At 34.2% G+C, this 14,348-nt stretch overlaps 1 protein-coding gene across 1 annotated transcript in view; it reads left to right on the forward strand.

The window, feature by feature from the left end:
• Positions 1-14,348, forward strand: part of CCDC178 (coiled-coil domain containing 178) — a 150,616-nt gene that overhangs the window by 31,393 nt on the left and 104,875 nt on the right. Inside the window, 4 exon segments of the mRNA XM_065753459.1 lie at positions 2,554-2,628; positions 2,631-2,669; positions 5,865-6,010; positions 9,134-9,293. Of these exon segments, the coding sequence (XP_065609531.1) occupies positions 2,554-2,628; positions 2,631-2,669; positions 5,865-6,010; positions 9,134-9,293 (420 nt within the window).

Genomic DNA, 14,348 nt, shown 5'->3' on the forward strand with positions numbered 1-14,348 from the left:
TATTTTTATGAAAAGACCTGAAAATAGTCAAAATATAAACCACAGATTTGGTGTAAGATGTAATAGCTGTATAGTGAATATTATGTATAAGGATGACAGAGAACTGGCACAGCTGCACGGAGAGGTGGTGGAGTCTCCTTCTCTGGTGACATTCAAGACCCACCTGGACGTCTATCTGTGCAACCTGGGCTAGAGAGCTGCTTTGGCAGGAGTGTTGGACTCAGATGTTCTCTAGAGGTCCCTTCCAACCCCTACAATTCTGTGATTCTGTATATATGTATATTTAAGCAAAATAGCAAATTAAACCATACTCTTTCCTTTGCAGAGCGTCTAGAAGATAATTTTTTCAGATACATATTTTTTTCACATTAAAAACATTTCCATAGCATTGCATTATGCTTTTTGTATATCCTTTCCTTGATAAAGTGCTTATACCTTATTTTGGGGAATGGTCCTAGCAACTAGAAACATTGGAAATATTTCATTTGTTTTCCATCTTCTGTGATTAGTGCAACAGAGGTTAGCATTCACATTGGTAGCTGTACAATTCAACAACACAAATTGTGGGCTGTCCTGCTGTCATTATGATTAAATTAAGCTTTCCCTTACGAAGTGTTTGCTCTGTAGGCCTCATGAAGCCATAAAACCATTGGATAGTTTGGTTTAGAAAGGACCTTAAAGATTATCTTGTTCCAATCCCTCTGCTATGGGTGGTGATGCCTTCCACTAGACCAATGTTAACTGTGTTGCTCTTGACTGCTCACTATAACAAGCAGTTTTACAGTTCAGGGAAGATACCTGAAATTTCCACCTCCCCCTCCCCCCCCTTCTCCTGTGCATTCCTGTTTCTTCATTGTTTCATTTTTTTCTGGCAAAGGGAATAAGTGTTTTATGTATCTCAACTGAAAATTCAGTAATCATTTTAAAGGAAGAGTTTATCTTTTAAGTATCTGAAAGAAGAGAAAAATTTGACTTGTTCATTGTTCCAGATAACAAAAAGCAAAATACCTTAATTTTTGTTTCAAAATCAGTACCAAACAAAACTATTGTTTTCATTTATTTATTTATTTCTTCCAGAACTAAGAACTGGAGTGGTCTGTAATCCCTGTACATCTTACAGCTCATTCTTTCAATCAAGTAGGGTCAACATTTTTCAAGTCTTTTTAGTTCAGATTCAGGGTTTTTTGGTCAAAGCCCAGATACAAGATCTTCTGCTGCCTCATCCATAAGCTCTTACAGAACCATTCTGCAGGTTTATGGCTCAATCATCTGACTACTAATAAACAGTTTGCCACAGGGGATCATCACCTCCATTTTTTATTGTTGCTCTATATGAACTGTTCTTTATATAACCTGCCTATAGCAATACTTCACCTCTTTGGGGAGAACACTGGAGAACATAGAATATTTTGAGTTTAGATAATGAATTATTTGATAGTTTATTTTTGATTCAGGTTTGATATGTCAAATTAGGAAAAAAAAGAAAAAAGAAAAAAAAGAAACCTCCTCTAATAGCTAATAGTATTTTCAAAACAGCGTATTAATAGCAGTGACTAATGATGTTAGCCCTTCCCTAGCTAAAACTAAGTAGAAACAATGTGACAAAGATCACATCATTAGTTTCGGGGAAACCAAGGGAGGTGTGGCATAAGTTATGTATCATCGTCCATAGCTGTGTATTTGCTTCTGTTCTAGAAGCCTGGAAACATAGTTTGCCCAAACAGATTTGTATGTGAATGGTTGTGTGAGATACTGGTAATTCCAAAGTACTTTCTCATTGATTAAAGGTTGAAAATGCTTCATAATGGAAATATTTATACTAATTTTAATGTTTATTGTTATATAAGATAAATAGAATTTGAAACTTTGAAGAACATAATGTAGTTATTACACAATTATTTAAGTAGATTTGTAATGTAAATTTTTTTTATTACATGCATTAATAATAATTTCTATCATTTAGTAAGTGGTGCTCACACTAATGATGCAAATGACATTAATACAATTGAGAAGAACTCCTGTTATGTTTGAGGTGCTAATTAATAACAGGATGGATGAATAAAAAATACAAAAATGAATTATCTGAATATTGTATTTTCTGTCTTCTTCCTAGCTCTCTTTAGCTGTATTTTTAATTTGTTAGTGATAACAAGTAGTAAACATTTCTCCTTTATATGCCTTCCATGGAAGCTATTCCAAATACGTATTTTTGGTTAGATAGCTTTATTTGTAGTTTTCTTGGCAGAAGGAATGTAAAGAAGCCTGAGGAGAAGAATGAACAGTGATATTTTGCTGTGTGATGATAAACACTTTTTGAAGCACTAAAGATATTTTCTCTTTGATATGTGCATTTTTTCCTTCAAAGTGTAGAGCATGTAACATGTGAATCAGCATGCTGTATTGACAGAAAGAAAAGATGTGTGGTGGTAAACAAATATAAACTTAAAGATTGTAACTTACAGCCATTTACAACTAAAATATTATCTGATTTCTCTGGAAGGTAAGACAATAACGTTGAATAATAACACGTCTATTTGTGGATATTCCCTCCAGAAGCTCTCCTATTTGAATCAGAGACTGCAAGAGCTAGATAAAAAGCAGAAGCAAACAGAACAACAGCTGAAGCAAAAAAAAAAAATATTCTGCAACAACGGCTAAATGCTACACAGGTGAATAATTTAATGTTTTTGTGGCCTTTTTGAAGTACGTTTTATCTCAAAACTTAAACTGTCATTTCTGCACAGCAGCTTTGAAACTATGTACATACATAGAGTTTATGCGTTTTTTTTTCTCTTGCTTGTGCTAACCTGTGGGGTTCCTAGCCTTGATACACAGTAAAGGACAAAGCAGAATTGATACCAGGGTCACTGGTATCAAGGACCTTTTTTTCCTTCATTTGCTACACTGGCTCAGATTGCTTGAGGGTCTTTGGAAATGTAAAGGAGAAAATCAATAACATGAGAAGGATACTAGTGTGAAAGTGCTTGCTAATTGCATGTTTGCACAGCAGATGGCATCTTTTTGTAAATGATGGCTTATATCTGCTGTATCAGTTAGTAAACCATATAATCCACTGAAGGGAATTACTGAATTTCATTACTGAACACTATGTTTAATATAAATGTGTTCATAGGCATTACAAGAAGAAAGCATTTTCTTTCTAAGATTTTGTTCATTTTTATTATTCTTTCATTTGTATATTGTATAAACTTGTTAGATATTGCAATCTCAAAGATCAGTCGTGGATTAAAATAGAAAAAAGAAAAAGCTTTTATGTTATTCAGTATAGCTTTCATGAGCCTGTTCATTTCTACTGAAAATCTCCAAGGCTTCCTACTTGCGATGATCTTAAATTAAGAACTGGTGTATTCAGTGATACACTCATCCCTCTAAATTTGAGAGGGAAGACAGAGTTTACTGCAGGTTTACCAAAAGATGTGGAATTGACTGATGAGTCAGCATGCTGATATTCAGTAATTCTACATTGTTTTTTAGTGCTATTCCTTCTTAGGCTTCAGTTTTAAGAATACCGTGCCTAGTAACTGTAGATAACTGTTCCCATTAGCAGTATTTCAGTTAGTTTTCTTTGGAAATGGAATAAAACAATGTGCAAAGCCTGTTTTACAAGGTCTCCAGTGGACTGAACTGGCAACAGTATTTGGATACCCTTAATGATATCTTCTTAGAGGCTGTTGCTATTCTTTAATCACAGCAATTGAAGTTTTGTGAAAGGGAGGCTAGGCTATTACTACAGCAGAGCCTAAGGAGTGGCTATTCAGTCTATCAACATTTAGATTGCTGAGCACAGAATAACTCACCATTTTTGTTTATTTGTTCTAAAACCTGATTGCAAGTTTTCTGCCTTCTGTAATAGGTAGCAAATTGCACTCACCCAATGGCTAGTATTCCCTGACCTTGGAAGCCAAGCTTTTCAGTTCTTGTCTGCCTTCTCAGGTTGTCAGAAACAAATTCCTTCTTCACTGACAGTTCTGTTCTAACATAGATCATATATGAATCTGACATTCTTTAGCAAGAAAAAAAAAATGGAAAAATGAACTGGTCACAACTTCTTTTTGTATATTTTTACACTACACTCTGATACCTCAGTCATCTCCAATTTTCTTATTTGCTCAAGATTAAGGCCTGAACAAGTCATCTGTTTTGATATTACATATCGCAGGCTATCACATTTCTCCTAGTTCCTCTGTTACTGATCCTAAAACCAACAGGGGTTTGAGACTCTATATGGGCGGTTCAGTTGCACAGGGATTTGCATTAATTACCATATCTTCATTTTCCTTCTAATGATTCTACATTCCTGCACAAAACCTGAAATTCCACCTAATCCTATATAGATACTTATTACATTTTAGAAACTTCAAGAGGTCTTAAGGTATCTCATGTACTTCTTTGCTTATGTTCCTGTTTGCTATAAAAGCTTTGTTTCCTCAATTTTTTCTGGCCTCCTTTTAGCTATACCTTTACAAAACACTTATTTTATAAAGAAAATTATCATTAAGCTGTGTACCAGAGTACTGCCTCAGAAAAACGGTACAGTATTCGAGGATAGGGTCTTTGGATTAAAGTACTGGCATGTATTCTTTTCTACCAAATTTTAAGATCTTAAAATTCTGTATTTCATGCAGTGTTTTTAATTGTGTGCATATTTAAATTATCTGTATATATGTGTATTTATAGGGATAATCATAAGATATTTTCCTCCTTAATTTAAACCGTTTACATAACTGCTTACAGGCCATTAGTGTGGGTTACAAAATCTAATGCAGATACTTTAAATGTTTAACCCAACTAACAAATTCTCACCCTTTTAATACCTTTGTATTGCTGCAATGCATTATGTTTACCTTGTATATTGTGAGGATGCTGCAGTGCTTTTTTACTAGGCACTGATGCTTTTGGAAGTAGTTTGCTTCTGTTGTGATCATTTACTCTTTTTTTCATCCATAACTTTTGGTCTCTTTTGGAATAAAAATGACATTTCAGTGTAATACCCCTTTAGCAGAATAGGATCTTTTGTTTTAAATTTTGTCTTTTTCAACTGCTTAATATCAGCATCTACTGGAAAAGTGATGTACATGTATATGAGGTATGAGTTTAGCAGTCTTGTCCTCTGTGCTTATATTCTGCACAGTTTGGAGATAAAAATAACTACATTATGAAAAAAAAAATCGATATCTAAAAGAAGAAAGCTCTCCATTTAGATAACTGAATGACAGTTTTTAGAGATAATGACTAAGCTACATTCTTCCTGAAGTAGAAATGCCTGTAGCATCTGGAAATTTGACTTTTTCTTAAAGTTTAATTCTTTAGGTATTTGCCTAGAATAGTTTTGCACTGCGTAAGAAATTTGATGATCTAGCAATAAAAGTGGCCAGTTAAGACACTGCCTGCACTGAAATAAACAGACCCAGTCTTGGTCTGGGTGAAAATAGCTCCTTTTCATCATCATTAATAAAGTTGTTACCGTGCAAGGCAGAGCTTATTGGAAAAACTTCTATGTGTAAGAGTGAAAATTAAAGAGAATATGTATTTTATGTATTTTTATGAGGAAGGTGACTTACAAACTTAAGAACATACATATACAACATGTGTCTGCAAAAATCTATATGGATGTATAGTAGATGTGCAACAAGTTTGTGGGCTATAACTAGATTGGCAAAATTGTGCTCTAATAGAAAAGCAGTTATTCCATTTTGCTAAATACTTCAACTGTACCTCTAGAATCAGTTCTATTTCTTTGAGTATACAGTTTATGAATCGATGCTTGTTATCATGTGCTTAAAATACAGTATTGGTAAATCTAGACTTCCTAGGTTACATGCTATATGTTTTTTAATTTTCAGGAAAAACAAACATTTCTTTCTAGTCAAATTGCTGAAAACTGTCACACTATGGAAAATTTTAAAAATGAACTGAAGGAACTTGTTGAATTATGGAGTGAGAAGCAAATGCAGATGGAAAATACAGAAAAATCTGTCATCAATTTACAGTAAGACCTACCTGTTACATTAAGTTGTTAGGGTAGTTTATTACTTCAGTAATAGTAATTCAGTAATTTTACTTTACTACTAGTAAAAGTACTAGTATAGTACTTTTCTGCTAGTTTTATTGTTTTACAGTATTATTCCTAGGAAATATAACACACTTTTCCTCAATAATTTGAAAGTATTTTTGTGTGTTTACTGCTTGTAGTTTTAACGTGCTTGTAGAAGGTATTCATGATATTGATTGTCATGTATTCATTGTCTGCCTACCAAATTGAATTTTGTCTATCAGTATTACTTCTGGAAATCTAATAATATTCATGGTCAGTTGCGTTCTTAATTAATGGTGGATTCCTCTCGTTCTGTGTTTTCTCTGTTTTAAGAAGTGTGGACCTACACTTACTGTGACTGATGAGTCCTGAAAATAGTCTCAAAGGGCTCTATCTAACCAATTATGGAGACTGCCTTCTAGGCCACTGAAGCCTTGGAGGGCCATATATGCTGATTGCACAGCAGGCTTATTCTTCAAGGAGAAAGGTGAACCTGCTATACAATGTCAAATGGAAAATAGCTTGGATTGTTGAGCTGTGCAGAATAGCTAAATAATGAAAAAGCATTCCTGGTATCATTAAAATAATACAGTTTGGTGTTTGTCGTCTCATTCACTGAATGTATTGTCAGTGTTAAAAGATCTTTGAGAGATTATTGCAGTAAATGGGGGGAAAAAAAGTGATACTATATGTACATTTTTAGCTGAATGTGTGGGACAGAATTATAGAATCCTAGGGGTTGGAAGGGACCTCTGTAAGTTCCCTAGAGTATGTTACACTGGAAAGCATCCTTGAGGGTTTTAAGTAACTCCACAGAAGGAGACTCTGAAACCTCTCTGGGCAGTCTGTTTCAGTGCTGCATCACCCTCAAAGCAAAGAAATTTTTCCTCATTTTCAGAAGGAGCTTCCTGTTTTGCAGTTTGTTTCTGGGCACCACTGAAAAGAGTCCAGCCCCATACACTTATGCATACTCCTTAGGTATTTATAAGCATTGGGAAGATCCCGTCTCAGTCTTTTCTCCAGGCTGAACAGTCCCAGGTCCCTCAGCCTTTCATCATAAGGGAGATGCTCCAGGCCCCTCCTCATCTTTGTGGTTTTCTGCTGAACCCTCTATAAAAGTTCCCTATCCTTCTTGAACTGAGTAGCCCAGAATTGGGCAGAGTACTCCAGAACAGAGTGGAGGGATAGGGTCATCTCCCTTGACCTTCTGGACACAATGCACTGCAGGATCCCATTGGCCCTCTTGGCCATCAGGGCACACTGCTGGCTCATGGCCAGCCTGTTGTCTACCAGCACAACAAAATCCTTCTCTGCAGAACTCCTCTTCAGCAGATCACCCCCTAACCTGTACTGATGCATGAGGTTTTTCCTCTCCGGGTACAGGACTCCATGCTTGCCCTTGTTGAACCTCATAATACCCCTCTCCGCCCAGTTCTTCAGCCTGTCTAGGTCTTGCTGAGTTGCAGCACGGTTTTATGTTGTGTCAACCAGTCCTCTCAAATTTGTATCATAAGCAAACATACTGAGGGTACACTGTATCTCTTCATCCAGTTTACTAGTCAATATTAATGGTGAAAATATTCAGAAGAAAAAAAAATTTTCAGGCTGTTCTACTTTATTCTATTAATTTTGTTTTCTTGAAAAATAATCTGTCACTTGGTATTTCGTCAGTCTGTTTTAAGAAAATTTTGTCTAGCCATTTCTTGTTATATTTTGTGTTGCTCTTCATAAAAGTGCTGATTCCCAACTTCACAGAATAACTGAAATTAAAGGACTAACTATTTCTTGTTTTACTCTTGGCTATTATTTCCATGTTTTTTAGCATGTCATCTAGCCTAATCTGCTGGATGAATGTGAGACAAAACAGTTCCCACTTTTGCTGTCAGTTTTTATTGTTATCCTTTTGTACTTAACTTCCTAGCATCTTCCTCTAAAGAACAACCCTTCCTTTGCTTATTATTGTTTAACATGAATGGGATAAAAAGACTAAATGATAGCTACTGGAATGAAATAAAAGCACTGACACAATGTTTTCAAAATAATGATAAAATTAAATACTTTTTTTTTTTGGCATAACATATTTGACTACAAAACTGAAAGAAGTCCTATCACAAGTATCCCATCTAGAATTGCTTTATAGAATTGGCTTTGGAAAAATTATATTTGCACTCTTGAAAGTGAAAAAGACATGTCTTCATGTCATGAAATTAAGAATGAACATGAAATATATTAATTCCATGTTTGTTTATTTGTTTTATATATCTCAGTGAATTAAAATAGAAGGATCATTAGCAAATCCTGTGAACTGAAGATTTTGTGAGAAGCACACTTCTTTATGTCCTTATGTTTTTCTTGCCCTCTTTATGTCTTAATTAAATATATATATATAAAGTAAATAAGAAGAGCTTAATTAAATAAGAAGAGCTTAATTAAATATATATATATAAATATAAAAAAATATATATATATAAACATGGCCTAAGGCAATTCCTCTTTATTCAATGCAGCCCAGGCAAGCCGGATGGTTGTACATGTGTCTTAGATGCTTCAATTTTCTGTAGAAATCTTGTTCTGTAGAGTCTTTGATTAAAAAACCATGCTAGAGTGAAACAAAAATACAAATATAAATAAAAATACAAATAAAAATAAAAATAAAACAAATGATACAAAACTCCCTTTTCCTCTTTCAACAAATAATCGATATTGTTTACCTAATGTGTCATGAGCTCATTCTGTGTCTCAGAATAACATTATTTCAGCAGATATTTTACATCTAGTAGTAAGCCATTCCATTCTCTAGAAGATTGTTTTTAAAAATGCAAGTTATGAAAATTGAGAAATTTGTATTTCTCGAAAGACCCATTGGGTGTGGATTGATATGTAGAGTTTTTAAGTGCTTTTAATATTCATAAGTTCAATCATATTGCTCTGCATTTTTAAAACATTATAGTTATTAGCATGAAGACTTTTAAATTTTATCTGTTATAAAATTTAAAATTAAACCTATATGTAAAGACTGAAAAGCAGGATAGGATAATCTCTTGATTACTTCATTGAAATTGATTTTTTCTTTTAAAGGAAAAATTTAAGCAGCGTGATGTTTCAGCAGCAAAATGTCCAGACAATGTTTAATCATCTCCAAGATGAGCTAGCAGAGTATGAAAAAAGGTTAAAGCGGGAAGCAAAACTGTATCAAGAGTTACTACAGAAGAGAAAGAAAGATCTGAAAAATTCAGAAGTGAGTATTATCTGATCTGGCTTTCTTTATCTGAGAAATGATGCAACAACTTGGTTAGTTCTGGCTCTTTTCAGATGTTAAAAAGAGAACAGTTTTATCAGAATTTTGAAATTAGCAGTGTCTTGTCAATACATAAATATTTTAAGTGAAATAAATTGGTACTTTTCTGTAGTACAGTTTTACGTTCCTGTGAATAAAGAAATGATATTAAGACAAATTTAAAATAGTGCATTTGCTTTGGCACATTTGGTTTTTCTTTACTGGTTAGGATTCTTGTGTGCATTCTCTAACATATTTTCCTCTGATTTTTGAATACCTCTGGGTAAGGAAAACTCATCTCTTCAGCTAACTTGAAAATCTTTTCATTCTTTTCACCAGGAGCTTAGTCTCAAATAATTTTGACTAAGATCAGCACCAATAAGTTCTCATTCCTTTTTAATCACCTACTTACAAGAATAGTACTCAGTGCTTGCAATTGTCTTGATAGTGCAGCAGTTCAACTTCAGTCTTTTACATAAAGCTGTTTCAAAACTGTCAGGAGCTACTCCACAGTGGGACCCTCATCTGGATCTTCGATACTGTAATGGATACGAGGAAGGTGAAGCCAGGTATTAAAGGGGAGGAATCATAGCCAATTGAAACAGAGGTATAACATACAAAGGAGTAATAACCCCAAAGTCTTAAAAGAAATCAGATGCGATAGAATTGTTGTCTGCATTGCTTTCATATTTTAACTTTTCCTAAGAAAATGAAAAATTTCCCAGTTTTTCATGTTTAGTTTTCTTTTGTTTTCATGAAAATGGTAATAGATTTCTCCTTTGTGAAGACATTCCCAGATTAATATTTTTTAAAACTGTGGCTATTTTAAAAGTAATTTAAATTTACTGTTTTGTTCTTTCATTCTTTACTTTTATGCCCATTACATATTTTTCTCAGATAATTTAGATTAGTTAAGCTACTCAATTACATTCTTCTTATTTACTTTTACTTCCTATGTTCAGTGCATTGACAGAGCTACTGTGCAATGCTGAAATTTGAAAAACCTCTGTGAAATAGACAAGCTATTATAGAAAATGAGGTAAACATATGAACATTCTTGGCATGAGTTATTCTCAGTGGTGCAAGATGATCCAAAGTGGCTCTACAGTGATATCAGATCTTTGTTCTGCTTTCATACTTGTGGTGGGAAACATTTAGACTAATGTTTTTTTTCTCAGCACTTTGCATAGCAGACTTTGGTGTTTGTTATTCTGTCACAAACTTCATTTTCTTAAAAAACTGTACAGCTTAGAGTATGAAAAAAGTGAATGGTAACAAAGAGAAATTTATTTATTTCTTTATTTTAAGTAGAGATTACTACTTTATTACATCTCATTGGGATACCAGTCCTTTCAAAATACCTAGTCTTCAAAATTTCCTAGTGTTTCTTTTTTCATCCTGTTTTGTCTCTGTCTCCCTTTCACAGTAAGTTACAGGTATTGCATGAAGAGCTCTTAACAGTATTTCTTTATTAATGTGATATGGGGGTAATTAGACTACACCAAGATTTTGATGTTTAAATGTAAGTAGAAATATTTTTGCTGCATGTCCACAAGCCTGTTTAAGGTTTTACAGGAACAGTTTACTGGTCTTCTGATGACATCTCTTCAGTTAGACCTGCAACTGGAATGGAGGAACACCCTGTTACACTTTGCTTGCCTCCTTATTACCTAGTCATCTTAATGTCACTGTTAGTGTCAGCAGCAGAAACAGCCCCTTATAGATGGTGAAAGAAATTCTACAGGGACTTCAATTTTTGTTACCCAAAACAAATTGGCAGAAATCCTTGTAACAGTGAATTGAGAAGTTTGATAAACCATTAAAGCTAGAATTTGCAGGTGATTCCGTTTGAATCCCAGTACACTCTGGGGGCCAAGATTTGTGAAGATTACAACATTTATTTTACAAAAATGACCAGCATGGATATCTGAGAAAGTTCGCTTGGACAGTTTTCAGAATTTGTTTTGCTTATGTAGCAAGTCAAATCATCTAGCCTGCTTGGTAAAGCCTACCATCTAACCTATGGTAACAACATGTTGATTTGTGTTGATTTGTTCAAATGTGTTGAATGAAAAGGCATTTCTATTCTGATTTTTGGATCAAACCATTGGGAAGGTTCAATAGGTTCTGATCTAGGATTTCTAGGTATTCTAGTCAGATATTATATTAAATGAGAATTACCTGTCCTAAAAGGAAAAAAAAAAATTAGTACTTGGTTTCAAGTGCCACAAAGTGCAAAAACTGAAAGTGAATATTTCCTAAATAGGTTGTGAATATATGCAGTAACACTACATGTATTCAAAGGTGAGGTGAAAGCAAAACTCCGAGCAACTCAGCGTAGGAGATGGTGTACAGTCTGGAAGGACTGCTGCTAATATTTTAGTTGATTCAGGAACTGACTTAAGTGGGAGAAATGAAAATGTACTTATCATTGCAGGACATTTGTTATGCACAGTTGTCCAGGTTTCAACTGAAAAGGCATTAATGGTATACTGCTGTTTTTAAGATAGGCAGGTATGAGCCCTTAGGCCTAAGGGAGAAGAGTATGCTGCTGAGAGGGGTGAAGGGAGTATTAAGGTATTGAGATTGAGAAACCTGGTCTGAGATCTGTGCAAATGTCCAACTAAATGTTTTTGTGTTGTCTTGTGGGTTTTGTGAGAGTGAGTAAAAGCTGGTAATGGAGAATAAGAGGAGAGGAAAAACTTCTTGCCAAGAAAATAGTTTGAATGGCTTGACAGGAAGAGGATATATTGTTAAGGTCTTAGAACACGAAGCATCTCTATTCTGGGGCCTAGAGGGGACTATTAAATCCATAGAAAAAATCTCTTACTATGAGAGAAACTGGCCAGAAACCAGGTGAGAAATTCAATAATTTAGTGAGAAATGTGGAGACTTCTTGTCAGAGTTGTGAAGGATTTGGAGTTGAGGAATAGCCTTGGTAGGGAGCAATTTGCATAAGCAGTTAGTGGCCCTAGCACAGATCCTGACAGAAATATTGTGAGAAGACTCTGGAAGCAGAGTTTTCAAGACTAGGACTAAATATCATGAGAAACCAAAGGATGTATGTGCCTGATTTTTGGATGTATGTGTTGGCTGAAGAGCGGAGTCACTGCTTTTGCAGACATCGCATACTCTAGAAAAAGTGCTAAGATTGTGACACATGAATGTAGCAAATGTCACAGCTAAACACAAGGTGTGATTGTTTGTTTTCACAACATGCATTCCCCTAAATGTACTGAAATTTACATATGTAATGATAAAGTTATACCTTACAGGCATATTTTATCACTGTGCTATTTGTAACTACTCTCATAGCATCTCATTACCTTATGTTCTACAGAGACAGTACAGTCCCCAAACTATCATATTGCAATTTGGTTCAGTGCTGATATGTGCAGTATTAAACACACAGATAAGAATTCTTTGACATAACAATTCATAATGAGTGTTGGATCACGTTCAGAATGATTATATTGTGCCTTGTTTTCTTAACCTGAAAGCAAGCCTGCTTTTCTGCTGCTAATGTAATTATTGTACTTCCAATTACAGTAACTGTAAAAATGATTACTGTGGTTGTTGAAGATTGAGCGAGGCATTTTGAATGACCAACACTCTCTTGAAATGCAAAAATGTGTCCTCATTAACACTTGCTATTGGCCTCATGATCATATATTTCTGTAGTGCAAGTGTATGAATTTTTAAATTCAGACATCTATATATAAAGACTTGCAAATTTGATAAGTGCATTTTATTTTGTTATCCAGATCATTAACAGAAATACTAATTTTTTGTATTTCCTTTCACTCTGTAATCAGTAACAGTATTAGAATTTCCTAATTCTATTAATTAACATTAGTCTTCTGCTAGAAAAACTCTTACCACCCAGTAATGTTTCTGGATTTTCTGTGAATTTACTTGACTGTTGAATGAATCTGGAAAATAAGATGATGTTAAATTGATATTACTTTTACCTTGTACCTTCATAAACTTCAAAAATGTTTAATATAAAACTGAAAGTGAATTTCTCAGTCATATAGAAGTACACTTCGAATCTCCTTTAATGGAAAGAAGTTTTCAGCTTATCATAATGTGGAAAGCTTAAAAGTAGGGGAATGCACCTTTTTTTAGTGTAAGCTTTATAGGTAGTGAAATAAGTTTTTAATAATTTGTTCAAAAATATTCAATCTGAAATTGTTTGATCAGAATGTTTTTCTCTTTAAAGCAAATCAGCATGTTCCTATGAGCACTTTCTTTTTATTTTTTTTTTTTCCATAGAAAAGCATTTTCTATCTGGGAAATGATGTATCTGAAAATCCATGACAGATTCTAACAGCTAGCCATGATATGTTATTTCATCAGGTATTGAGAGTATTACTAATGACATAATCTACAAAATGGTATATTTCAAAAGAGATTCTTACAGAAATACGATAGTACACTGCTGATAGCTGAATTAAGAAATAGGGGAAAACAAAGTTAGATGCAAGGGGCTGTTTATCATTGTGGTATTAGATAAAATCCACTGGGTGTCTTTTATCATTTACTATTCATCTATTTAGGTCATCTTTTCTACTAGTCATTGTTTTCAGTCTTGTTGCACTAATGCCTTCAGAGAGCTTCAGTTTTTTACTTTCAAAAAATACAGTTAATCAATATTAGTGTTACTGAAGTGCTTTGTTTCAGAATATCTACGTAAACATGAAAGTTACGTTTGAGGATATATGACAAAAGAGGATTTTTTTTAATACTTAGAGAGCCATTGCTCCCTTTAGGCTATTGTCTGTGTGTGTGTGTGAGGTAAGGATAACAAATAGTCTGACTATAAAATTGTCTTTAGTTAGTTGACTCAGTGGCTTCCAATGGTGTGCTACACTGGTATGTGGGACTCCCATGTTACAAGATAGGCTTTTGAATCTTAGTCCGTGCTCCTGGGTAGACTTATCGTATCAACTTACATGCTGTCCTGTGGGAAGTGCTGGCAATATTACCCAAATAACCATCCCACTGTTTTTATTG

Source organism: Cyrtonyx montezumae, unplaced genomic scaffold (genome assembly GCF_038088225.1).
Source record: "Cyrtonyx montezumae isolate F1298 unplaced genomic scaffold, pur_monq_1.0 scaffold_8, whole genome shotgun sequence".
In the NCBI taxonomy this organism is placed as follows: Eukaryota; Metazoa; Chordata; class Aves; order Galliformes; family Odontophoridae; genus Cyrtonyx; species Cyrtonyx montezumae.